The sequence below is a fragment of the Mesocricetus auratus genome, unplaced genomic scaffold (genome assembly GCF_017639785.1).
Source record: "Mesocricetus auratus isolate SY011 unplaced genomic scaffold, BCM_Maur_2.0 Super-Scaffold_100047, whole genome shotgun sequence".
Taxonomy (NCBI): Eukaryota; Metazoa; Chordata; class Mammalia; order Rodentia; family Cricetidae; genus Mesocricetus; species Mesocricetus auratus.
Window position 1 is genome coordinate 5559207 of NW_024429224.1, and position 27070 is coordinate 5586276.

General features: G+C 45.7%; 1 protein-coding gene and 1 non-coding gene across 9 annotated transcripts in view; both read right to left on the bottom strand.

Annotated features, from left to right (window-relative positions):
• Mapkap1 (MAPK associated protein 1) overlaps positions 1-27070 on the bottom strand; it is a 218349-nt gene that overhangs the window by 10608 nt on the left and 180671 nt on the right. For 7 of the 8 annotated variants that reach the window (XM_040735547.1, XM_040735549.1, XM_040735552.1 and 4 more), the window contains one exon: positions 16038-16175. The exons of the other annotated variant lie outside the window; for it this stretch is intronic. In XM_040735547.1, the coding sequence (XP_040591481.1) occupies positions 16038-16175 (138 nt within the window). The remainder of the gene's footprint in view (positions 1-16037; positions 16176-27070) is intronic. 8 annotated transcript variants of the gene reach the window in all.
• LOC121136082 lies at positions 25222-25346 on the bottom strand. The gene has a single exon (XR_005873212.1). It is a non-coding gene; the product is annotated as a U6atac minor spliceosomal RNA (small nuclear RNA).

A 27070-nucleotide genomic window follows, 5' to 3' on the forward strand; every position in this document is an offset into this window, starting at 1 on the left:
TTTAAACATTACTAAGGAACCTAGAGTTTTATCTTATATGGATCATAGCTATTAATTTTTATTATGCTAGAAGCTAAAACTGAGAAATTTAAAACAAATTTATTCATTAAAAATATAATAAGCTCACAAATTAACATAAATACTTTTATTGAAAAAGCCTTATATCACCCCAAAAGTTTAGTAATCAGGTTTTTTGTTTGTTTGTTTGGTTTGGTTTGGTTTTTGAGATAGGGTTTCTCTTTGGAGGCTGTCCTGGAACTCTCTGTGTAGACCAGGCTGGCCTCGAACTCACAGACATCCGCCTGCCTCTGCCTACTAAGTGTGCCACCAACACCCGCCTGTAAGCAGGTTTTAAAAACATTAGTTTACCTTTATTATATTGGGCTACATTAGGCCACTGTCACTTGAGTATACAATGTGCTTCATATTGAACCAAGGCCTCATGAATGACAGGAGGGTACTCTACAGTGTGTTCAACCTATACAGCATAGTTCACTCATGCTCACATCAACCCTGGTAAGTGTAGTGTAGTGTAGTGTAGTGTGTTTGTGTGTGTGTGTATGTTTTAGCTTAGCTGTAATACAGAACATAAACTCCCACTAGTAGGTTTTTTTGTACTGTTACATTAAAATCCACCGGCTGGAGGCCAGACGCAGTGGTGTACATGTCTAACAGCCAGGGCTACATAGTAAGACTCCGTTTCAAACCAGTCAATCAATGAACCAACGAAAACAACAAAACCCCTCTTGGTTGGTCTTACATGTTGAATAATCTTCCTTCTTGTCTTAAAAACAGCAACAAAAACAAAATGAAACAAAGAAAAAAACTTTATCAGTTTTTAAACTGGCTAAAAGTGATGGGTTTCATTGTGGAATCTGCATACACTATCAGTTTTTAAACTGGCTAAAAGTGATGGGTTGAATTGTGGAATCTGCACACACACTTTGCTTTGGTTGACTCTCCCATGCCCCCACTGCCCACCTGCTCCTGCTCATCTCCGCCCCCAACCCTCTTTCTGTCTACATGCCATGTCAACACACTCGGAATTTCCATCTATTCCTCCCTTAAGAGGCCATCACCTCTCAAGGCTTCCTTTCTAGTTTCAGGATCTACAGTCACATTCTTACATATGTATATGTACATATAGAAAATAAATCTAGAATTAAAATACGAGAGAAAACACATGAAATGTCTGTCTGTCTGAATCTGGCTTATTTTGCTTAACCTAATAGTTACTATTTCTATCCCTTTTCCTATGAATGTCATAATTCCATTCTTTATAGCTCCAGAGAGTCCTACTGAGTATTTTCTGCATTTTCTGTATGGGTTCCTCTACAATGGGCATCCTGGCTGCTGTGTACAGGTCAGCAGTACGCCTGGGTGTACAGGTCCCCTGGGGTATGCTGACATAGAGTCCTCTGGGTGCATGTCCACTTGCCTGGGTTTGTAGCCTCACACAACAGTTTGGGAAATACTCCCAATGCTGAAACACGTCTTTATGCAGTACTACAGAAGTCATGTTTCATCACCACTGATTGCATTAGGAAAATCTGGAAGCAATGAGAAGCCAAGCTCTCAGAAACAGATACAAGTTTTCAAGCTATACTTTTGTTCTGAGGCAATCAGGCTCTCATGACCCTATAGGATACAATGCAGTCACTTCTTTCTACCTGAACTAGCAAGTTCACTTGGCTTTTAAGAAAATGGCAGTCAAAGGCTCAAGTTTTGTGACTTACTTTGTCAGTTGTTTTCAAGTAAAAATGGTGTTTGAGTTGACAAGTGCTACACTCCCAGGTGCAGTGACTGTCTCCCTGAACTTCACGAAGTGAACTAAGAATCATGGTTGGGGTATGCAGCTCAATGGTGGAGCACTTGCCTATAGAGCACAAAGCTCTGGGTTTTAATCCCTAGTAACACAAAAAGAAACAATATAACAAATAAACAATGGTTTATTAGGCCTTTGAGTCTCCTGGTGTCTATACTCTTTCAGTAAATACTAGGACACTACTGTACTACAGGACAGCTCAATAACCGAGCATTGCTTGAACTTATTTATTTATTTTTTTTAGCTTCTAGAGACATATAGAAGCAAGAAACATGTTCAGTCTCTGGAAATTTCCTTCTTTGAGGGCCCTGATTTTGTGGCAAGTCAGAGTTCACTTGGGCTCTGTGGGAGGCTAAATGCCAACACCAAACCTCTCTGGTATGGAGTTCTATTTTAAGCATTAAAATCCCACACTGTGCACTTTTCCTCCAGTAAGAGGAAAGGAAACTACCTAAAAAGCATGTGTCTGTGCACATGCATGCGTGCACACCTGTCTATGCTTGATGTGGAGGCCAGGTGTCCTCAACTGGTTTGTTTTGTTATATGTAATTTTACTGTGTTTAATTAGACAAAAGGGGGAGATCCTGAGGAACAATCTTTGTATACTGTAAATATGTATTGCTCTCACTGTTAATAAAAAACTGATTGGCCAATGGCTAGGAAGGATTTTTTGGGGCAGAGAGAACGCTGGGAAGGAGGGTGGAGTCAGAGACGGCTCAAGTGAGATGCAGAGGAAGCAGAGCGTCTACAAAATGAGGTAATGCCATGAGCCACGTGGCAAAACTTAGATATGAAATATGGGTTAATTTAAGTTGTAAGAGCTAGTTAGCAACAAGCCTAAGCTATTGGCTGAGCATTTATAATTACTATCAAGCCTCTCTCTGTGGTTATTTGGGAGCAGCTGTTGAAACACAGAAAAACTCCCATTACGAATGGCCCCCAACCCCTGCTTGTTCACTCCCTGTCTAGTCCCTTGAAACAGAGTCTCTGAATGAATCTAGAGCAAGGCTGGATGCCAGCACGCCCCACAGGCCCTCCTGGCCCTGCTCCCACAGTGCTGGTTCAGGTGCACATGCAGTCATAGAGGTTTTATTTTTAGGCTGGGGATTTGAACTTAAGCTCATTTTGGCTGCACAGCAAACATTCTTATACACTGAGAGCCATCCCCCCAGTGCAGAAATGACTATTTTCATCATGTTCATATGCAGAAGTACTGAATATCATGATTTCCTTCAAACTGTACAAGGCTCTATGCTTTGCCACACAACTGTCCCATACTTCTGTGCTTATTATCTCTCCCGTGGATTTTTGAGACAGGTCTCATGTAGCTCAGTCTAGCCTCCTATTCACTACGTAGTCAAAAGTGGCACTGAATCCCCATCCCTCCCGTCTCCACCTTCCCAGTGCAGGCACTGGGGTTGAGCCACCACTCTGGGCCTCCTCCACCTACACAGAAGCCTTTATTCTGTAATCGACTCTTGGCAGCCACCCCATCTCCACGCCTTTACTATTTAACCAGTGACTCTCCTCCATTCTAACTTTCTGTACTTAATGAGATCCAGAGGGAAATCCAGAAAACCAAGCATGGTTGAAATTTGTTACAAAACAACTCTCTGACCCAGTGGTTGTCAAACTTTCTAACATGGGGACCCTTAATACAGTTCCTCATGTTGTGATCCTCAACCATAAAGCTATTTTTGCTACTACTTCATAACTGTAATTTTGTAACTGTTATGAATTGTGTGTTGCCAAAGGGGTCACGACTCACAAGCTGAGAACCACTGCTCTAGATTGTGTCAGGGCTAGGGCTAGACTCCCAGAGGAAGGCACAGTGTGGCAAAGGGGGACACAACCTTTGTTGGCATGCCCATGCAGCCCCGCCACTCACTTCCAGAATGGAGCGTTTGTCTGTGCTTGTCATCACAAGCTGAAGTCCAACAAACCGAGGGCTCTATAACAGTTCAGACGCATCCCAGGGAGCTGCTGCAAGTTAGGGGCACTTACTGATAGATGGAAGGGTCTCTTTGTGCTTTTACTTTCATCTTTTGAGACAAGATTTTCTATAAAAAGCCAGAGAGCAGACATTCCAAGCTTTGTGGCAAAACTAAAAATATAGATATTCCAGAACACAAAATATGCTTTACCTTTTTTTTTAAGCTTTGCCTTTTTTGCACAAAATTCAACATATAAAAATGGAATACATTTGGCTGTCTTTTGAGGGGACGTAGTAAGAAAGGATGGAGAGATAATTTACTGAACTACCATTTAGATTAGTCCTCATCATTAACGCAAACCATCACCCTAAGGACTGTGCTTATGGCAGGCCGCTGCAGACAGGTGGTGGGCTGGCTCAGGTTTGCCCTGCCCCAAGGCCTTCCCCTCTTCCCCTCTTCCCTTTAGTTTTTTCATTCTATGCAGGTGACAACCATGGCAGTAGCTGGGGGGGGGCTTCTCTGTGGAGAGCTGGGTTCTACCTGGAGTTTTCCCTCCCCAGCCTTCAACACTTGTTTGCTGTGGTTTGGTGGTCCAAACTCTTTCACTTTCTGACTGTCTGGAATGTCTTTATTTTACCGTCATTGTCTAAGGACCACTTGGAAAAGCCAGACTCTGGGTACATATTGCTTGAGGGCATTAGAGCTGCCCCTTTATTGTCTTCGAGCCAGCACTGCTTTTGACGGGAAGTCGGCCATCATTCCTATCGTGGCTCTGCAATGTGCAAAGCTGCTTTCTTCTGCTGTGGTTCAGATTTTTCCTCGTTATCACTGGGTCTCAGCAATTTGATTATGATGTGACTTGATGTAGTTTTCTTCATATTTACCCTGGTTAGCCACTGCTGGCTTCCCAGACCGGTGGTTTGAGATCTTAGACTCTGAGCTGCTTTGTGTTCTGAGACTGCAGCTACAGAGCTGTCAGAGAGTGTGATGGAGCGGCTGGCCTCCGCTCTCACCACTGGCTTCAGTCTGAGTTGTTCCTATTGCTGTCTTACGGCTCACTCACTTTGGTAGGCAGACTCCGAGCAGGCCCGACGATGATGCCATCTCCTAATTCTCACGGCTTTATGTAACCCCTTGCTGTTTATGGGATGGCCTCATGGCTTGCTTCTAATAACCAATAATAGAGAAATACTGTAGGGATGTCACTCTCGGTTAGGTCGTAAGAGACTAGGGCTCCTTGATAACGTTCTCTTTGATGGAGCCCACTGTCATCTATGACATTGTTTCCTTCTCCTCCCTCCCCCTGGGTTTTGGCCAGGATCTTACAATGTGGCCCAGGTTGGCCTCCAACTTGACTTCCTGAGTGCTGGGATTATAGGCACACAATACCACACTGGCTGACACCTTAAAGAGTCCCTAAGCTAGAGGGCCAAGTCAAGCCATTGTGTATTCGTCTGCCTACCAACCTATAAAAAATGCAAATGCTGCTTTAAGCCACTGAAATTTAATTTGTTATGTGGTAACAGATAACCCACACGTTAATGCTTTGTTATCTTCCTCATTTCTTCCTTTAGTGAATGCTTTGATTGAAGAATTATTTCTCATCTCTAAGTTTTCATTTGGTTCTTTTCCTAGTTTACAGTTCTTCTCCTTTTAAGTTTTTGAATGTTTTTAAAAACATGGGGGCTGGAGAGATGGCTCAGCTGTTAGGAGCACTGGTTGCTCTAGCATCAGACCTGGGTTCAGTTCCCAGCACCGCACCTGTAACTTCAGTTCCCAGCACCACACCTGTAACTTCAGTTCCCAGCACCACACCTGTAACTTCAGTTCCCAGCACCGCACCTGTAACTTCAGTTCCAGGACAGCTGATGGATGTCCTCAAGGACCAAGCACACACAGGATGCACATTAAATCTTTTCAAAACATTAAACAATGGCCACCCTATTCTTCATTGTGGGCGTGTATCTCTGTTTTGGGTATGTGCACACGAGTGCAGCCGCCTGTGGAGGTCAGAGGCGGCACATCCCCTGGGATGGAGTTCCAGGAGGTTATTCACTTCCTGACACGGGTGCTAGGAAGTAAACTCAGGTCCTCTGCAAGAGCAGTACAAGCTCTTAATTGTGAGCATTCCCTCCAGCCCCTTTGAACATATTTTAATAGCTGTTTCCAAACATACCTATCTGCTGATTCACCAACACCTGCCACTCCCAGATCTACTATTTATTTATTTGTTTGTTTGTTTATTTGAGATACAGATGTCCTGGAACTTGCTCTGTAGACCAGGCTAGCCTCAAATTCACAGTGCTCGTCTTCTGAGACAGAGTCTTATTATGTATCCCAGACTGGCCCCAAACTTGCTATCTTTCTGTCTCAGCCTCCTGAGTGCATCACCATGTCCAGCTCTGTATGTCTGAACTTCTAAATGAATTCTGGATCCTGTGAATGAAATCCCACAGAGATACGGTATCCACGCCATGCTACCTTGGGAGATCACTGGTCTTTGTGTAGTTGGCTGACTTGTAAGTCAGTTTGGTCCATTCAAGGCTCCTTTCCTTTGTACTTCCACTGAGCTAAGGCTTAAGCCCTGTTGGGTATCTCCCTCACTGTTATCAAAGGAAGCATTTGGCTGTGGCTGGCTTACAGTTTCAGATCATCATGGCGGGATGCACGGTGGTACACATACAGGCATAGTACTGGAGAAGCACCTGAGAGTTCTATTGCAGGCAGCAGGAAGAGGCAGAACTGGGCCTGGCTTGAACATTTGAAACTTCAAGGCCACCTCAGCGATACACACCTCCTCCAACAGGCCACACCTCCAAATCCTTCTCAAACAGTGCTACTCTCCCGTGGTGATATTTTATGATCTAACAAATAAAGCTTGCCTGAAGATCAGAGTGCAAAGCTAGCCACACTAGTTAGCCACAGAGGCCAGGCAGTGGTGGTACACACCTTTAATACCAGCACTCGGGAGGCAGAGGCAGACAGATTTCTGTGAGTTCAAAGCCACCAGGGGGCACATGAGATTGAATCTGTCTAAAAGAGAAACAGAGCTCACACAAAGGTGATCCCAGTACTTGGAGCGATACACCTTTAATCTCAGCATTAAAGACATGGAGACAGAAAGGCGTGTGGCTGGGCAGAGAGAGGAATGTAAGGCAGGAGGTGACAGGAGCTCAGTGCAGTCCGAGGAGCAGTGTAGTCTAAACAGTCTGGAGATGCAATCTGAGGACAGGATCTCCCCTTTGGTCTGAGCATTGGCAAAGGTAAGAACTCTCTAGTGGCTGACCACTTTGCTTCACTGATCTTCAGCTTTAGACTTCAATATCTGACTCTGAGTTTTTATTATTAAGAACAATTAGAATCCGTGCTACACTCCCTGATGGCATTCAAATATATGCACCTAGGAGGGTCATTCTGTTCCCAAACTCAAGACTCCTTTTCAAGTTTTATTTGGGAGTATAGAGTGGTCTCTCTAGGGCAAGTGGAGCCCATTCCCAAGTCCTGGCCTCTCTGGAGTCATCACTGAATGCCCTGGATATGCCGCCACATGTGCTGGCAGGTGGCCCCTCCCACTCCTGTGAAAGTACTAGCTGTGGCAGTTCCTCCAGCTCTTGGTCTCAGCCCGTGGGGTGACACTCTTCCCTGGGAAGCCTCACTGCACTCACCTCTTTTCTCAGGGCTCATGGCCTATGCTGGCATTTCCCAGTGTATGAGACAGGACTTTAAAATATCCTTGTCCAGTTTTCTAGTCATTTGTGACAAAAGGGCTAATTTGCTAGCTCATCTTGAAAACTGTATATGGGAACCTCAGAAGCAATATAGTCCCCCCCCCTTCCTTCTCCACTCTCTCCCTTTCTTTCTTTTTTGAGACAGGGTTTCTCTGTGCAGCCCTGGCTGTCCTGGAACTCACTCTGTAGACCAGGCTGGCCTTGAACTCACAGAGATCCGCCTGCCTCTGCCTCCTGAGTGCTGGGATTAAAGGCGTGCGCCACCACTGACTGGCACATATTCTTCTCAATGCAAGTATAGTTACTTTTTCCATGTCTATAAGGACAACTTAAAATCTAAATATCTCATGTTATGGAATTATATATTTATGGAATTTAGTATAATGGTGCTCTGGAAGCAGAGGCAGAGGCAGTGGGATTTCTGTGAGTGTGAGGTCAGCATGGGCTACATGAGGAACTAGAAGTCAGACAGATTCCCTGGCAGGCAGGCAGGCAGATGCGGTAGCACATCACTAGGTAATAAAGATGCTGATTTCTAAGATAACAGGCTTCTTCCTCACCCTCCAGACTGAGACTAAAGCCTAGTAGGCTTTTTCTCCTGCCAGTAGTCTATCCTACTGATAGACTAGCTCAAAAGTACAAGGCTAGACATGATTAGGACATGTTCTCACACAGCTGTGGGCCAATCAGCCATTCTGTGTTTCTTTAAACTGATCAACTCTAAATTAGGGGAGGAAGATCCTGCAAGGACTTAAAAAAACATAACCCTCCAGGAGAGGTCCAGCTTCAGCTTTTCAGAGTCTTACTCTGTGCCTTGGTCACCCGATGTGTATGTCTCCTCACTCCTAATAAAAGCCGTTTGTTAGCTGGGTGGTGGCGGCGGCACGCACCTTTAATCCCAGCACTCGGGAGGCAGAGGCAGGCGGATCTCTGTGAGTTCGAGGCAGGCAGATCTCTGTGAGTTCGAGGCTGGGCTGGACCGATAGCCTCCAAAACAATACAGAGAAACCCTGTCTCGTAAAAACAAAACAAAACAAAAGTCGTTTGTTATCGGCTGATTCTGCCTGCTGTGTCTGGCAGTGCTACCTGTTGCACTGGAGATCCTTTCTGCCTTTTAATTCTTTGACAAGTAGAGGAAACAAATCCCCCGCCCCCAACCCCTGATAGTGACATATAGAGCTCTCCAGGCCAGCTAAGGCTGCACAGTGAGACCCTGTCTCAAAAAAAAAACAAAAACAAAAACAAAAACAAACAAACCACAACAAAATAAGACAAAGCACAAAACACCACTCCCCGACCCCAAACCTAAAATGGGTAAAATGACCTGGGAGCTTGGCAGAAGCAGAAGGAAACAGATTCTGCCAACCTCATCTGCTTTTATAGAACAGTCTGCGCGCTTCCCTGTCTCACTGTTTCTTCTTGTATTAATAACCAAGAAAGGATGAGTCTGAGAATGGCAATAAAAGTCTAGGAAATGCACATGCATGCAAACTTTCTACTCTACCTTGATAACTGATTTGTTACGATGCACCCATAAAACCCAAGTCAACTGTTTAATGATAACACAGGCCCAAGTGCCCACTCCTCTCAAACACCAGCAGAGCAGCTAATGCTAGTACATCTTTACTTCTTACTGGTACAGCATACGTGAAGGCTGTAAGAGCCAGGCACCTCAGCACAGTCAGTCTTACACAACACAGACACTCACACTGCCCTGTAAGCCCTCACTGCTGTTGCTGGTGTCTTTCTCACCAACCAACTTGGCTCTTAGGACAACCTCATACCTCCTAACTCCACCAGGGCTGACCCTCCACAGGCCAGGCAGCACAGAGACAAGCACGTGGCCCTACTTAACTATACACCCAGGTTAAACAGCCATGGTTGTTTTAGAATCCTTGTTACTACAACCTTCAAAGTTACTCATGTTTCCAAGTCCCTTTGTTGAAGATGCACAATTGCTCCCGGAGCCAGGAACTTTTGGGCAATGGAGGTATTAGCCCACAGCAGAGGGCAGTGGATGGGAGACACCCTAGAAAGTTGAGCTTTCAGGGGCTGGCCAATGCTCCCCAGCCTCCATGAATGGTTCCAAAATGTGGCGATGGCTCTTCAAGAGCAGTTACAGCTTAGGTTAGAGGTTATTACGGCCATCAGAGAGCCTAAGGCCTGGGGCTGGCCTCTGGCCACATGAAATCCCATGTCCACAGTTTTTCTCCATCCTTATCCTGAGCCTCACTTGGCCCTTCCCTTTCATACTCTTGGAGAAACTGAGGCAGTCCCCTGGGCGCTTAAACCCATGTTCCCAGACTCCCTGGTTTGGGAAGGAGATGACAGACGAGTCTGAGCACACGCAGCAGCACTTTGCAGGCGCTCGCTTGCCTCCTGCACTGAACGCGCACCTCATCAATCACACTATTGTCTGCTTGAAAGGCGAGCCTTGTAAATGTCATATCCACTCAGGCCCAAGGAGAGGCGCATCCAAATGCAGCAAGGAGTTTTAATTGGATGGTGTAATTAAACTAAAAAACCCCAGCAGACTCCCTTGACAGGCTAGATGAAGACCCCTCCTAATGGGGCTAGGGAGCATATCTGTTAAGAGGAGAAGCACTCTGTTTCTGACCACACTCCAGGGCAATCCAATAACTGGGACATTTAATTCCGAGAGCCCGGTGCTCTGCCACCAGGCAGTACTCACTGTATTTGATATAGAACTTGGGAAGTGAGTCCATGTCAGACACAAAGAAGCCTAACTAACACTGCTGGGCTCTCTAATGCATGAGGCCAGATCTGGGAGTCAACAGAGCCTGAAGGTAGGTTGTAGGCCACAGGGCATAAACATGGCAGCATGGCCATCCATTCCCCCTGCACTCCTTCTCAGGGGCTCACAAAGAATGACAAACACCTCAGGTATGTGCTTCTTCACCAGCTGAGCTAGGGTGCCGGTCATGTTGGAGAAGTGTGGATGTGTATGCTCTCTGCTAGAGCTGCCCTGTCAAGCAGGGAGAAAAGAGAGTGGGAGGTCAGGGGGTTTGCTGCCTGGGCTGGGATGTGCCAAGTGACTGGAGTAAAATCGTGACCCCTCTGCCACCTTCCCTGCTTGCATTTATTGGGAGAGGGGCAGGGGGATGCCACACAACCAGACATGAAATCCCACCTAGGAGAGTCGGACAGGACACAGGAATGCCAGTGTCTCAGAAGGTCAGAGAGCTAGCTCATTGCAGGGTCTACAGAATGCCTCTGAAACTAGGGTGCTGGTGGGTCCAGAGCTGTCCTTGCAGAGGACCTTCCAGAGGCAGCTGTCCTGCTTTATTTACAAAACCTGCTGCCGTGAATGCTCAGGTGGAGCCTTCTGTTTTAAGATAGTGATGACTTTGCTCAGTAAGTGCTTTTGCTCCTCATGAAGTCTGCAAACCTTTGAACATTCCTAATACTGGTCTTTCTCTCTATCTAGGTTGATAAACCCATTAAGAGCATGTAAGTGAACATATATAATCTGTGAGAACTGCATACTGAATAAACCATCAAATGCTTTTAGGTTTAAATGAAAACTACATAAAAGCATTTCAGCCATCAATTTGGCTATCACCTCTAGCCAGTATGAATTCTGCTGGAAAAGCTATTTTCGTGCAGATGTGGAATTCAATGGGAAAGACTGACTCGTGTACCAACATCAATCAAAATGTCGACTTCCTTGGCAGCTTTCAACAGTGAGGCAGGTTCAAAGGTCACAGGATAAAGAAAAAGCCAAGCTCTGGTTCAGCTCTAATATCTCTTCGGTAGAAGTCTTGCAGAAGTACCCCCCTGCATTAGCCTGGCTTTCATTAATCTTCTTGCCATCTTCTTTAACTAGTCATGCAGAACCGTTCGATAGCAAGGCGTATAATGGGGAAGGCCCTGTGCCTATTACCGCGTTAACATTCTCTTAAGCCCAGTGCAACAATAGAATGCGAGGCAGAGGAGAGCTGGATGCAGGGTGAGGTTCAGGCAATTCAATCACAGCCTGGCTTACCTATGTACTCTGACCCACAAGACACAAGGGGCCTTTGTGTCTAACTGGCTTGGCCATTAAGGCCGCTCAAGATCACAACAAAGCTAATCTTTTCCATTTAAGCTAAATCAATGTGGACAAATCATTATTCAGTAGCTTTAATTTAATTAGTAAATTAAATACACTACTTTACAGATCTTGTCAAGTACTTATGAAAAGAAAGATTCATGTAAATGAGAGGTTACCAATAAGCCCAGCCGACTCAGCTCCTGAATTCTTAGCTGAATCCGACTCTAGTACCCAGGGGTTCTACTTACGAGAGTTGTGGTCATAGCCCCTAACCCTAGAGAGTTCCAAATTTGGTCCAAACAGTTTTGGACAAAGAAACAAAGCAAAGCAAAGCAAAACAGAACACCTCCCACCAATATAACCACAGCATCGGCAGAATCAGATCTTCTTTAAATTATACTATTGTAAGAAACGTAATCAGGTTACCTCTGTTCCGCTGCTTCCTTAAGATTGAGTAGCATCGCTACTTAACTGAGACATAGAGCGCTTTTCAGCTATAAAGATGACAGCTACTTTATTAGGGTTTAAATCTGATTTCCTAATGATGGGCAGCTTCCTAAACACCCTGAACTTGCACAAGATTCTTTTGAGGAGAGCAGACTCAGAGTGATGGAGTTTGGAACCTCCAATGTCACAGATAGGTCTCTGGTTTTATTCAGCACTAGAACGGAAGCTAGCGCTTTTTAAGAAGCTGACCATCCATAATCCATGTCTAGCCTGGATCTGCTAAGAGACATTAAAATTCACTTGAAAAAAAAAAAAAAGATGTTTGTTCGAACCCTCCAAAATAGCACAAGGAGGAGTAAACCAGATTGAGAAAACACCGATCTGAATAATAAAGGCAGGGCTTTTTCCTCCCCTAAATCAAGAGAGAGCTCATTCTTAATTTCTCAGTGCTCCCACACAGATTTTCTGAATTCTTCTGAGTCTGTATTTATCCATGCAGGTGTTTTTAAGGCTTGTGTCTATTTAGTCATTAAACACTCGGAGGGACAGAGTGATAAATCTTCTTTCTGGGCACTGGCCTAAGAGAGAGAAGCAGGGTGCGGAGTGCACACAGCTGCTGCTGGGGAGCCTGGCTGCTCTGTCTCTGCAGTCTGTAATTCAGAGTTTCCCCGTGCAAACGCTCAGCCCCTTTGCCAAGTCAGCTATTCACACACTTTTGGGATGTGGCATCAATTAAACTCGAGCTGTGTTCCTTATGACGACCAGATGAATGGTATGACAGCAGCTTTTTCCATAAACCCTGCAAAATGGCCGTATTCGAAGGGTTTAAAACATTTCTTTTCTGTTCAAAATTCTGACAAACATGTCTCAAGTAAGAACCGGGATAGCTTCATTATCCTCCCCACACTCAACGCCTTTTTGTGAAGCAGGCTGCTTAATAACACGTCTGCTCCGTTTTCACAACTAAATTATTCCAGTTGGTCACACGTTCCAGTCTCTGGGAAGACACTTGTGTTATGAGAGATAAAAACATGAAAAAGAGAATATATTGCAGAAATCAAAAACCTTATCTACTTCTAGACTCTTTCTCTTTGCCATAATTCATTCAAGAAGCCCTAAAGAATAATTTTTTGATGTAAACCCAGCTACAAACATACATCACTATGCTGATAACAATCACAGGCTAAACTTATGAAATATAGTGACTTTCATTTCTTTAGTGCTGCTAAAATAACTTTTTTCTAAGGTTCAACAGACATAAAAGATAAAAAGGGTTACCATTAATCCTTTAGGGAAAAAAGCAAGAAGGAAAGAAAGAGAGAGAGCAGAGCCCCCACAGATTAACCCCCTGGTCTGGTGAGGGCCTGAGGAGGGCTGCTGAGATCCAGTTACTGAGTTAATTTAGTGAAGATACTGGAAATCAAAACCATACAATGTCGATCTGACTCATTTATTAACATCCTCGTGTGGGCACTTTATAAGAATTACAGGGAACAACTTCTTATTTCTCAATCCTGGTCCACTCAGTTCAGTTTCAAGTTGATCAACATTCACCGCAGACAGGATTGCTGGCCGATCAGTGGGTACTGAGGACGGGATTGTGGGCGGGGAGAGAAGGGGGAAAGGAGACTACACAGCACATTGCATTTGTCCAGAGGTCATACAACTCCCTGAGGCAATGCATGGAAACGAGTGGAATGAACGAGGGAAGGTAGAAATGTCCCCAAGATAGCAGTAGGGTCAGGATGGAAGGGGTGTCCTAGATAGTCACAACAGCAGAAGCACACAATATATTGTGTGGCTGTACCTACCAGCTTGAGTTCTAGATGGGAAATTCTGGCCTGAATGATCAGTGAATTTCAGCAGTAGCAAAGGCTGTGTCAAGGAGTCAGATCTTTGCTCTGCAAGCCTATAATTTTAAAGTATTTTTCTTTTAAAAAAGATTGTATCTGTGTGTATCTGTGTGTCTGTGTACATGAGTGCATGGAGGTCAGAAGAAAGTGTCAAACGTCTTCCAGTATTACTCTCTGCCTATCACTTTACGGTGAGCCTCTGAGCATGGTGCTCACGGTTTTTCTCAGTGGACTGGAAGCCACCAAGCCTCAGCAATCCTCTTTGGCTCCTTCCCTGACTGGAGTGAGGGTTGCGGCATGCACAGAATGGAATGCTTCCTTGTCTTTATATTTTTAAAGACAATAAACAAACAAACAAAGTTTCACCTGTGAACGTCCTAAATTTGGAGTTCTCAAATACTGCCCCCACCCCCCACCTTTGAGCTCAGAGAATATGGTTTGAAAAGCATTGCAACAGAGTACTGGGCAGGGGAGCTGTTCTCTTCAGAACAGTGCAACAGTCCCCCCACCGTGAGAGCGAAGACCCTGGAGAGACATCAGCAGTGAAAAGATGGCCTACCTGCTCTGTACCCTTAAGCTAAGGATGTGGAACAAGAACACAGATGTGCGGTAATTACTTCATGACTGACTCATCTCTTGAGACCATGGGAGGTGGGCGACGGTGAACCTTCCCTTCCTTCCCTGCTAGCTGGGCATGTGACATCTACACCTTTGCAGTGCCTGGGCTATGGCTCTTCTAGGGACAGCAAGTGTCTGTGAATGAGAGGGCGCCCAACTCTGGTCCTCATAACTCCCACAACTCCCACTCCAGGTTAGGTCTGTATGCAACATGCAGGTGACCACTTGCTGTTTCTGAGACAAGTTATAGAACGTTTCTCTTCAAAGTGTTCTCACTGCTTAGGAAGGAAGATTCCAGGACAAACACATTTTTTGGGGGGCTACCAAGATGGGGTGAGTGGAATTAGGGAGAGGCTTACTCAGGCAGAGGGGTCTAGTAGCCTTCAGGTTCCAAAAGCAGCAAGCACTTTTCTTTTGACAAGCACCCTGCAGTCAGAGCCTCTCTGGGGTGACAGTGGACAGCAGGGACAGCAGTATGAGGACAAGAAGGGTCCCATGTCTCTCTCTACCCACTAAGCTTTCCTTCCCGTCCAAGCTGGAGGCTGAGCTGTAAGCTTTTTCATAGCTGGATTTGACAATGAAATTAAACACTGATCATGGGGGTGGGGCATGTGGCGTGTGCCCAGCCTTGCTGAGGGGCTCAGCACTGTGAGGTGCCCTTTTAGTCATGATGACTTTGGAAACAAGCCACATTAGAAACATCTCCTGGCCTGTGCCTTCCCTAGTGTTCCTTCTGAACATATAATTCCTTATAACATTTGTTCTCAAATTCACAGACATGGGAACATAGGTTCCCAAATTAGATGCTCAGTATGTACCTTAAGTTACCAGGCCAAGAGTGACTGGGGTGAGCTCTGGGTAACAGGAAATGCTGAGATGCAGCAGCTTTCCCTAGGCAACCGAGAATATGTATAAAGTCCTGGCTGTTGGCTTTCACATGGCGGCTTCACTGTGAACTATGTGTCCTTTTTATCTGGTGCTAGTGCTGCAGTGCTAAAAATGATTAAGTGACACTCAATTACTTAACTGCAAAAATATGACATGCCCAAACTGCATGTGCTTGGATGGTGTATTGGCCTCTTCTGTAGGATCAGGCAGAAGTTTAGTTATGAGCTAGAGGTCACATAGCTGCCAATATTGTGGGTGTGCTGACACTTCCAGCATGGTGAGTGCCTAAGTCTAGCCTGTGGCTGCTACAGGAAGTCCACCTTTCATTGGTGTGGCATAGAAGGAAAGCAGTCTAGGGCCAATGGGTCAAATTCCCCCAATGGGAAGGGACAGGAGCACAAAGTGAATCAAGGGCTCTCCTGAATGCAAATTCCCAGCAGGGACCCGCCTAGTGACCCAGCCCCCACAGCAAGAGGCTGAAAGGGTCTCTGCTGACAGCAAGGTGGAGCAAGATGAGGGCTCACACCAGGCTCTAGGTACCGGAATATGATCCGGTTTGATTAAAAGAAATTTCTGGTAATGAATTAAACAGGCCCAAGGAAAAAAGGACATGGTGGCCATATATTCTCCAGCACCCGGCACCCAGGGAGGAGGGGCGAGAAAAGGAGATATAAATAAAGGACTACTCACTGGGGCTCTTTTCCTCGGCAAGGTCACAGGCACAGAGCAGGTCAGAATCGATTGAGATGGGCTTCTGCTTAATCCAAAACTTAGTGCTGGCTTTCTGATTCGTAACAGGGTCTATCTCTACTTTGTCTCCAGAGATACCTGTAAGGCCAAGGGGACACAAAGAGAAGTCATGAAATGAGGAAGGTGCCAGTGACTTTAGCGTAATGACCTGACCAGCTGGATAAATCATAAAGTGGTTGAGCATGAGCTGTTGGGGCTTGAGGGAGTCCTCCAACAGGCAAGGCTTCTAAACAGCATCGGAGACTCTCACAGTCTGGCTGCTTGAGCAAGTGAGCGGTGAAGTGTGGGGCAATAACCCACAGGAAAGCTATTAGGGAGTGCGCTTTCTCTGATAAGATAGAGACACAGCACAGTTTCCCCACTGACTGCTAACAGCATTATAATAACATAACCTACAATAGAGGGCCTTTTAAACAGAGTTCTGATCTTTTTTTAATAAAGACCCTCAGTAATAGATTATGTGACCAACACAGTTTCTGATCTGGAAAATTTTTACATTAAAAATAGAAGGGAGGAGACAGAACTTTCCTCTGTGACACCAAATAATTCCCTAAGTAATATTTAAGGGAAGTCACAGGAGAAGCAAAGTGTCTTTACACAGAACCTTCTAAATACAAATCTTGAAGCCTGGCTTTCAGGTGGGGGAAGTCCTTGCCTCTCTGCTGAGGGAGAGACCCCAGCATTTTCTCTGCACATGCTGGACAGTGACCAGGAACAAATGAGTTGCAGAGGGCCACCCGTATCTGAGGTAAGGATGGACACACTGAAGGTCCCCTCTGGGTATTTCTGAGATGACATGGTGTGTCTGACACCCTCAATCTAGTCTAGAAATTCTCTTTTGCTGAAAAGAGAAATTTGCTCATGGAGTAAGACATAACCCTTTACCATGTGTTCTGGAGTGAGCCCCACTGCGAGGCTTAAAAGTCATTAATTTTTAGGTCAGGGTCAAAATGGAAAAAAATAAAAAAGAAGTCAAGATACCCCCCCCCCTGAAATAATCAGTTGTACACACTGTAATGGAACAACAAGCAGGGCCTGGAAGAAAACATTCAAAAGAGGATACAGCCCCACCCAAACCTAGCTCAGTTGATACCCACCCCAACCAAAACATGCACACACAACACCACAGCCTGGCAGCAGACTGAATGCAAAAAGGAAATAAAAACAAATACAGTCTCCATGACGGCATTTTGTCCCCCTCCATCCACTGTAATATTCTGTGAGCAGATTCATTCCAATGCCAGTTAGACAAAGGAGGAGGGTCACATGCGGATGCTGAGGATAACAGGGTGTGTAGGGGGGGCTGCTACCTCTATGGTACCATCTTTGGTAGAGACCAGCAATTGTTTTTTTATTTGTTTTATTTTATTAACCGGATGCTGGGGTTGCACTGAACAAATGTCAGGAGCAACAGATTTCAATAATGTCCTCAGTCCAGCTGACTCTGGGTTTCAGAAGGCTGAGAAGCCATCAGGAAACCAATTTGATTACATTTCACTTGAAATAGATTATGACTGTCCCGCTACACCCTTGCCTCCAATGTGGTCATTAGCTGTTAAGGAGCTGGGTATCTCTACAGTTCCCCCAAAGGAGACAAGTACTTAAGCCATGGCAGTAGTAACAGGGGGAGCGTTCATGGAGAGCACACTGTGGTAACGGGGTGTGTGTTCATGTGTGCAGGGCTTCCCTCCTTATCTGCTTCTTATTTTGACATTTATAACAGCCAAAATGAACAGAGCAAAATAAATGTGCATATCTCTTACGTGGAAATACACCTTGCCCAACATTCCTCTTTCACAGAGAAAGAAAAAAATCATCACCAGACAGAGATGGTTAAAATTTTGTTCTAAGGCCATGCAACTCCTGAAGCCGCAGTGAGTCAATACTGTTAATGTACCTTGTTAATTTGATAGGATTTGTCAGGTAACTCCACTGGAAAATTATATAAAACTGTTCCAGATGAAAAGATGATAGTGACATGAATTAAAGTGATAGAACAATAGTGGAATATAAACCAGAAATGACACCCAAAGTGGCTGTTGATTTATTGCCATACTGAGTTTGGTTCTGGGCTCCCATGTATATTAGTGCTACAAATCTGGGTCCATTTAGCAGAGGGATGCTCATACATACATCACCAGCTCCTGCTCCAAGCCAAGGTCACTCCCCATTGCATCAATCTTTTCAACAGAGCCTACTTCACACGGCAGGATTCCTGTAACCATCTCAGATGGAACAGACTGCTCATCCTCTTTCATCTTTCTTTTATCATGTAAAATACACTTTTAACTTCCATTATTTTTATCTGCAAATTGTTAGCGCATAGTTCATCCATTACCGGCTGTATCTGTGCATCAGTTGCCTACGCTCTACTTGGCCACAGAACTCTTTCCAATGACACCCTTTCCTGGGGTTACTGCCACTGGACCCCAAGACCGCAGCTTGGGGATGGAGATGTGGGAGATGAATGTGAAAGACTCAAGAGGGGCACACAGGTGGATCTCACGTAAACAACCGTGTGCTCCACAAAAGCAGCATGCACAAGAGATTTTTCAGGAATCGAATCACATTTTCTCACTGACTTGGTTCCAGTGATACTCTGTCTTCATTTTGGATTGATCTGTAATTGGCAGGGGCTCTGACACTTTAGTTTTAAGTTTCTGTGCCCTGCAGGCTTTCAGTCAGGTAGTTAATGATCTGTAAAACTCTCACTACTTAAAGGAACCTGTAGGGGAATCTTTCCTGATGGGAAAACCCTTTGTACGTTAAATAACCTCACAACAGAGACGGAGACGTGTGAATCTCTATAGCTGAAGCGAGGCCCCATAGACCTGGCTGTTCTTACTGCAGGCTGGGAGGGAGGCCCTGAGGCAGTCTGTTGAGGGCCCTACCTAGCTGAGCACATCTAAGCCTGGAGGCAAATGGAGGCCTAAGCCTGGAAGCCTGCTGGAGGGAGGCTCATAAGGAGGTTTACTCCTGGCTGTGGACAAAGATGCTGGAGCTAGGGTGCAGGGTGTGGGAGTACCGGACTCTGATCAGGGAGGTCAGTCAGGGCAACTGGACCCACTGCACTTGCCACTGCAGCCTTTCAAGTGTACAGAGGAGGGGGCGGGGCCAGAGCAGCTCTGCTTCCCTGTGACCCCTGTGACTGTGGCTGCTATGTTTTCTCTGTGGTTCACTGTCCTTAAGGCCTTCGGCAGACGTGTGACCCTGGCAGGCTCACTGCCTTCCTGCAGCTCCAGGAGTCACGTGGAGTAGTGTCCTCAGGCCCAGCAGGCATGACACCGCCACACACATCATTTATTAATTATCCAGAGCCGATTAACACACTGAGCACTAAAGTGTCCACTAGGTGCCTTCAAGGCCAGAGAGCCTCTGTATACTCTAGCAGCCTCAAGGGGTGGCCTTTCTGCTCTCATTCTATTTTATAGATAAGGAAACTGAAACACAGGAAGGCTAAGGAACCTGTCCAAGATCACACAGCTCACAAGTGGCCTGGGGCCTGAAGCCAGGAGGTCTGGTGCCAGAACCCATTCTCTCAGGCACTACACTGGTCAGTAGGAATTGTGCTGGCTTCTATAGAACATGTCTACTGAGGGAAGGGGATCTTTGATGAAGTCAGAGAGCTTGGAAGTAGGAAAGTCATTCTTCAAATCCAGAACTGTCTGGTTCCCAGATGGCTCTCAGGGCTGCTCAAACTTGAGTCAAGAAGACACAGAAGAAACTCTGCTCAAGCAGCCTTGCAACCCTCCCTTCTCTACCTTACCTAGGGTATGGTAAACATTCAGTCACGCTCTCCCTTCTGACTTGTGTGCATGTGGCTTTCTTCTCTCCTCCCCCTCCATCCCCCCTTCCTTCCTTTTCGTTTTTCTGAGACAGGGTTTCTCTGTGTAGCCCTGGCTGTCCTGGAACTCACTCTGTAGACCAGGCTGGCCTCAAACTCACAGAGATCCGCCTGCCTCTGCCTCCTGAGTGCTGGGATTAAAGGCGTACACCACTACCATCCAGCTTCTGCATGCTTTTCACGGCAAAGTTTTCATGTGACATCTCTCTGACATTGGGGAGACTCCTTAAGATGTCATTTTAAAAACAATTTCAAGCAACTCAAATTATAAACATATGAAGAGAGAAGGGAAGTGGGTTTTCATTATATATACATTTCTTCAAATTAAATGGTTACACTGAGGAGTAACACACCCATGATAAAACACAGCACAACCCAGGAGAGTCAGCCAGAAGGAAAGTTTGACTTAAACAATTCTCATGTCACAATATCAAATTAAATAGGAAATAAAAAAATACATATACAGGAGTTAGCAAAGGCTCTCAGTGGTAGAACACTTGCCTTACATGTACAAGGGCCTCAATTCCATCCCCAGAATGGGGTGGGGTAGGCATTTCCAGGAAAGAGCTCAAAAGGCTCATTCTAAATGTAGAGTTAATTCTGGCTAGCGGGGGGGGAATTCTGTCCTTTACTGGTGCTGAAGCATGTACCCAACAATATGTATTTTTCTAATTTTTAATTTTATTTTATGTGTATGGGAAATTTTCCTGGTGCCTGCAGAGGTCAGAAGAAGGCCCTGGATCCTCTGGAACTGCAGTTATAGGCAGCTGTTAGCAGATGTGTGGATGCTGGGAATCAAATGTGGGTTCTCTGGAAAAGCAAACAGTGCTTTTAATTCCAAGCCATCTCTCCAGTACCCAATAGCATTTTTCTCTGTCTGTCTGTCTGTCTGTCTACTTACTTTGTGGTGCTGGGGACTGAACTCAGGCCTCAGGCATGCCAACTGGGAAAGCACTTTTACTGCTGAGCTATGTCCCTTCCTGTCTTAACAAAACAATCATTGTTTTAAAAGCTTAAAGCTAACGTTCCCCCTACCATTTCCATTTCAAAGTGCAGAGAAGGATGGTGACCCTCAAGTGGAGACACTTCCTTGCAGAAGCTCGCTCTCGCTCTCGCTCTCGGGTACACAAGGGGCTGAGGCATGGGGAAGGCTGCTCTGGGCTCCCTGCGCCCCCCCAGTCATCATGGTACCCAGAGCTTTCCCAGTCTCAGCCATAGCAAGCAGGTAAGGAGCATGAGTACAGGGCTGGCCTGGAGTGGCTGGGGTCAGCTCTTCCCTCAGAGGTGTGGGAGGCCATGTGTCTTCTTCTCCAGCCCCCCTCTCCTCCCTCCCCACTTATCCGTTGCCATCTGTCATGACCTTTTCATGCTCCCACACTGACAGCTTCCAGATACAGGGAGTCAAACTTCACTGGAAGCAAACTATCACGCCAACTGTCAAAGGCAGAAAACATTGCCTGATTGCTGTCCTACATCAACACCGGCATATAAATCCTTCCTTAACAAGACAGCTCAAAATAAACAAAGCACAACTCTAATGTAGCTACAACTCTCCAGGGAAACAATTTGTCCAAGGTTTGGGGTTATCACGAGGGGACCCTGGTCTATTCCAACTAACTAAAATATTTCCATAAAAGGAAATTAGCACTGTGTACCATCATCCAGAGGATGAGTTCATGAGCACCTGTGTCTCTGAAGGTAGTAGCATAAGCTGTCTCTATTTAAAGGCAGCAGTCAGGACCAGGAACCGAAAGTCCTAAGTTCAAACTTCAGCATGACTCCCTCCAGCTTTGACTCTGGACACACTGGGAAAGGATCAACAAGATGCTAACTCACATCTTTGGGGCTTGAGAACTATATTAGCTACTTCTTACTGTTCTGATAAACACCATGACTAAAAGCAATTTCGGGAGGAAAGGGTTTATTTGGCTTATTCTTTCAACCATGGTCCATCACAGTAGGAAGCCAAAACAGGAACTCAAACGGGAGGAGCCTGGAGGCAGGAACTGAAGCAGAGACCAAGGTGGGTGCTGCTCACTGGCCTGCTCCTCCTGGTTTGCCTAGTTTGCTTTCTATAGGACCAGCTGCCTAGGGATGTCATCTGCCATAGTGAGCTGGGCTCTCCCACAACAGCTGTTATCAAGAACATGCCCCACAGACTTGCCTACAGACGAATCTGATAGAGATATATTCTCAATTGAAGTTCCTTCTTCCCAAATGACCCTAACCAACACATGGCACTAAGGCTATAGGCTCCTGCTATGTTTAATGACTAATAGTGTCGACAGCCAGGCATGGGCTGGGGGGGCCTGTGATGGGGTCAGGACTAGGTAGTCAGGGAGCCAAGGAAGGATATGAACAAGTATGTGCTTGGCCCTAGGCCTGGATACCTTCGACCTGCTTTCTGTTAGTCTTGAAAGCACAAAAATGTAGAATGCCTGTCCAGTCATGTGTTCCAATATGTCTGTCACCATGGATCCCTCCAATAACCTCTGTCACCAAGTTTAATAGCAGAAACTTTCCTGTAACAACTTCTTCTTTTTTTTTTTTTTTTTTTTTGGTTTTACGAGACAGGGTTTCTCTGTATTGTTTGGGAGGCTGTCGTCCAGCCTGGCCTCGAACTCACAGAGATCCGCCTGCCTCTGCCTCCCGAGTGCTGGGATTAAAGGTGTGTGCCACCACCGCCCAGCCCTTCCTGTAACTTCTAAGACTTTCATTCTGAGTTGGAAGAGATTTCTCTGACCTGGAGATTTGGACACTCATGCTAGGGAATGGCCACCTATACCGTATCTAGATATTCATTTAGACCAGAATTTAGGGGGTTGCATTCCCATTGATGGTATTCTGAGTAAAGGAACTTCTTCTTCCATGAGCCTGAGATTTTCCTTCTGTAAAACGGGGTAACAAAAGTGTCAACCCCTGGGTGTAAGGGGGATCTTAAACTATTACAGCTCTTAAAGATGAACCAAGACTCGGAGAGGGAGAACCCGTTTTCTTTAGTTGTGTGCCACCTGCTATGTCAAAAGTGCTCTAGGGAAGGCTCCATGCCCAGGAGTTGGCCAACACAAACTGGGCTCAATGAGAGAGAGGGAGAGAGGAAGGGAGGGGAAGGGAGAGAGGGAGGGAGGGAGGGAGGGAGGGAGGGAGGGAGAGTGCATGCAGACATGAAGCTGGGTGGGAAGAGGGGGTGGGGGAGAGTGTGGAAAGATTTACGGGAGGGAGTGAATATGATCAAAATACATTGTAATTCTTAAACAATAAAACCACTGTGTGTATGTATTTGATTATATATATATGTATATATATATATATATATATATAAAATGAAAATTTACTAGAAAAAAAAATGAACCCCAGAAAGGTAAAAAGTTAGTAAACTGCAAAACTGGGATCAAGACCACACCAGAAAGCAGTTTCCCATTACCTCTGAGGACACACTGTAATAGGCATACCTAAAATACCACCTCTAGGGAAATCAAATATCACCTTGGCAACACTGTGGTATTCGCAACTCCATATTCCGTGGTTATTCCGAGTTGCTGGTTATTGTACAGGAGTGGAGTTTATGCATCAATTTCCTACAACTTTGAATCTGAGACTACAAACACCCACCATTGTCAAATCCTGGAGCAGTTTTGATACAGCTCCACAATCCTCTTGTCTTTAGGTTACGCAGACCCAGGGAGCCCAAGCCCAGAAAAGTCCTCTGGGAGTGCCCATGAACAACTCTTGACCAGAGTGGATTTTGCTGAATATATGTGGTAATCGATAGCATCACGGAGCAGTCAGAGCAGCCTTTGAGACTTGTCTAAATTTACACACAGGATCAGACACATAGGCTGTTTGGGCTTAATGAGACCTCAGAGATCACTCAGTCCCGGGATTTTATTCTCCAAAGGAAGACGCTGAGGCTCAGGGCTAGGGACATGACTTGTCTGATGTCACCCATTAATGACAGAGCTGTAACCATAATTCATCTCTCCATACTACCAAGCCAGGGCTTAGCAGACTAGCATCCTGCTATACACTGGTGGAATCAGCACAGTATAAAAAGTGCCCTCAAACAACATGCTAGGCCCTCAGAAGAGGAGAAAACCATTTGGAGGCACAAGTACCATGAAACATGGAGAGCACTGCTTCCTTGGAACAAAAGGAGGGTGTTAGCTGCAGGCTCACTGGCTCTCTTCAAGGAGCTCATCATCTCAAAGCATTGGGGAGCTTCAGTCAAGTGCTGATAGCGCCAGTGTGTGATCAGTAACACATCTAGTGACAGGCTGAGTGCCCAACTAGACTGTTGTCCTGAGCATAAAAACTAACAGGTTGCCCCAGTCAGCACAACAACATTTAGCACAGGGCTGGGCACCAGAGAGGGGTCGTTCCAGGGGACCTGAGGTTATGTACACTCTGCAGTGCTGTCTGTGAAGAGAAGGTAGTCCAGCATTAGACACTCTACTGGTAAGTAGACACCCTAGGAGAGTCTTTGAAGTCAGCTGGGATCATTTTCAGGACTGTTTTTCATTCCTACTAGGGACAGGCCCCTTACTTTACTAGAGTTTGAATTGCAAGGACAGGGAGCTATCAAGGGCAGTCTGAGAGGAAACTCAGGAATTCTACTTCAGCTCCTTCTACTGAGATGGTTCTGGTCAATCTCCCTCCCCCCACTCCCCCATTTTTTCTAAAGTTCAATTCCTTCTCAGTCACCCAAGCAACCTTGACACTGCTGTGAGTAACCTCAGATTGCTGAGCAGAAATTCTTCAAAGGGAGGCTCCAGGGGAGGACTTGGAGAAGATAAGCAGCTAGTAAATCCTGACATATGCTGTCACCAGAATCCTCCCTCAACCAGGCACTGTGTTAATAAACTCTAGTGTACAGGATTTCCCAGTGGCCACCATTGTAGTTCTGTTATCATCAGTTTTAAACTCAACACTGGATCTTGTCTGTCACAATCAAGAGGTCAATCACTGAGCAGCAGAATTGTCACTGTTGAATTAAGTGACCCCAAGGATGTGGAGTCGGATATGGTATATGTCGCCACAGACTGAAAACTACAGGAAAGAAGTGTCTTGTTCATATGTATGGCCACCCAGAACTACTAACGCCACACGGGCCGAGGAGGGGCAAAGCTCTGGCTGCAGCTATCTGCTCTCACTGGCTGGTCTAGTACTGCTAACGTGCATCTTACATGTGCCTACTGCACAGTTAAAAACATTGGAGTAAAGTTTTCTTTGAGTTCTTGCTTGTGGTTCCTTTCTTTCTTTTGTAACATAATTTCTTAATTGATAAACAGTGGTTAGATGCCATGAAGTAGCTGGCATTACCTTTAACGCATGCGTGTTGTTAGGCCCAAGGGTCTCTTCCATCCTTGTTACGGGAAGTGCTAACCTTCTCTCCTTTCGTACAACACTTGCTTGTAGCATCTAATTAGAAGATGAAATAACAGCTGTGTTGACTAACACATCTTTTTGGTGATGTGGTAAGGGTCTACCATGACAGATGACAAAGGAGGGAAGTTAGCACAAGTGGTATAGCTATCACATGACTTCCTGGTCTGAGACTGTGGAGAAAATCAAATTGAACTCTGTACTTTCTAAATACGGCAAATGTGAGACTCTGAGGCCAGCCTGGGCTACACAGCAAGAGTCTGCCACACCTCCTGAGCCTGTAGGTGCAGCATGAGACCAAGGACAGAGTTTCATGGTCAGGGTTATAATTCTGTATTGCATAATGAGCTGTGCTATCATGGCAGTATCTTGGTTCCCTGCCTTGTTTCTCATCTTAATTTCTGGTGTCTTTTTCCTGGTGCTACAAAATATACTTACTGATTGCATACTATAAGCTTCCTAGATCACTGCTGGCACTCAGCTCCGTTTTGAGTCAGGGTTTCTCTGTGTAGCCCTGGCTATCCTGGAATTCACTCTGTAGACCAGGCTGGCTTCAAACTCACAGAGATCCACCTGCCTCTGCACTTAGAGTGCTGGGATTAAGGCGTGCACTACCACACCTAGCTAGCATCTGACCCTTTTAATTTCAGTGTCTACAAAGTCTGCTTGCCCCCACCAGACCTACCACACAGAACCCCAACCACAGGAGGTTAAGTTAATGGAAATAGTATCCATTTGGCATACGTGCAGGCAAGGTCCATACTTAAGGGCAGCTAACCTTTCAGGCTTGCTGGGAGGGGAAGCAGGTGATGTAACATTCTTGGAATACCTTACAAAACCAGTCAAAGCTAGGATCAGGTCTAGACAGAGGAAGAGGTGCAGTAGCTGACACTGTCTGATGGGAAGTGGAGGACAGCCACCTGCCCCAGAGCCAGGGAGCAGAGGGGACGGTGTCACAGCTGGAAACAGTGCCTTGCTCTGTGCAAGTCAGGTTGGAATGGCTGAGGTATCTCTGCTGCTATAGATGGGCTTTGGTGTTGGGTACTGGGCTTTTGTCCCAATCCCCTAGAAACCTCACTGTATATCCTGATGACTGAATGGGAGGGAAAGCAAGTTAGCAGCTTATTTAATAATAAGAGCTACATGCTTTCCGCATGCTCTATTATCTCATCACATCCTTCGAGCCTCAGTTTTCTCAGTTGGGAAAGGGGGCTACAATGTTGATACATAAGTAGATTAGATGAGGTAGCGAGAGTTGTCTGTATGCTGTGAGCTGTTACTGAACTTGAGTACTAGCACAGGGAGGGTTTGCATCCAGGGTAAGTTCCCTACACCCAGTTTCCTCAGGTAAACTCTGGATATGTCAGTTCTGTGAGTCGAGCTATTAATGCACACAGGGTCTGATTATCAAAGTACCAGATACATACTAAACACAAGCTAAATGATAGCTGCCTCTAACTTATTGATAGTTCACTACAATTAGCCAGCGTTATCACAGTGCTAAGGCTAGAACCGAGCGGCTCATGCACAGAGCACGGACAAGTGTTCCTCCTAGAGCTGCATTCCCAGCTTCCTGTTTTGCTTTTTTGTTTTGTTTTGTGTGTGTGTGTGTGCATGTGTGTGTTCACGTGGAGGCTGGAGGTCAATGCAAGATGCCTCCCCCAATCATTTTCCACCTTAGTTTTTGAGACAGGGTCACAATGAACCTGGAGCACACTGGTGCAGCTAGACCGGCCCGAAAAGTCCC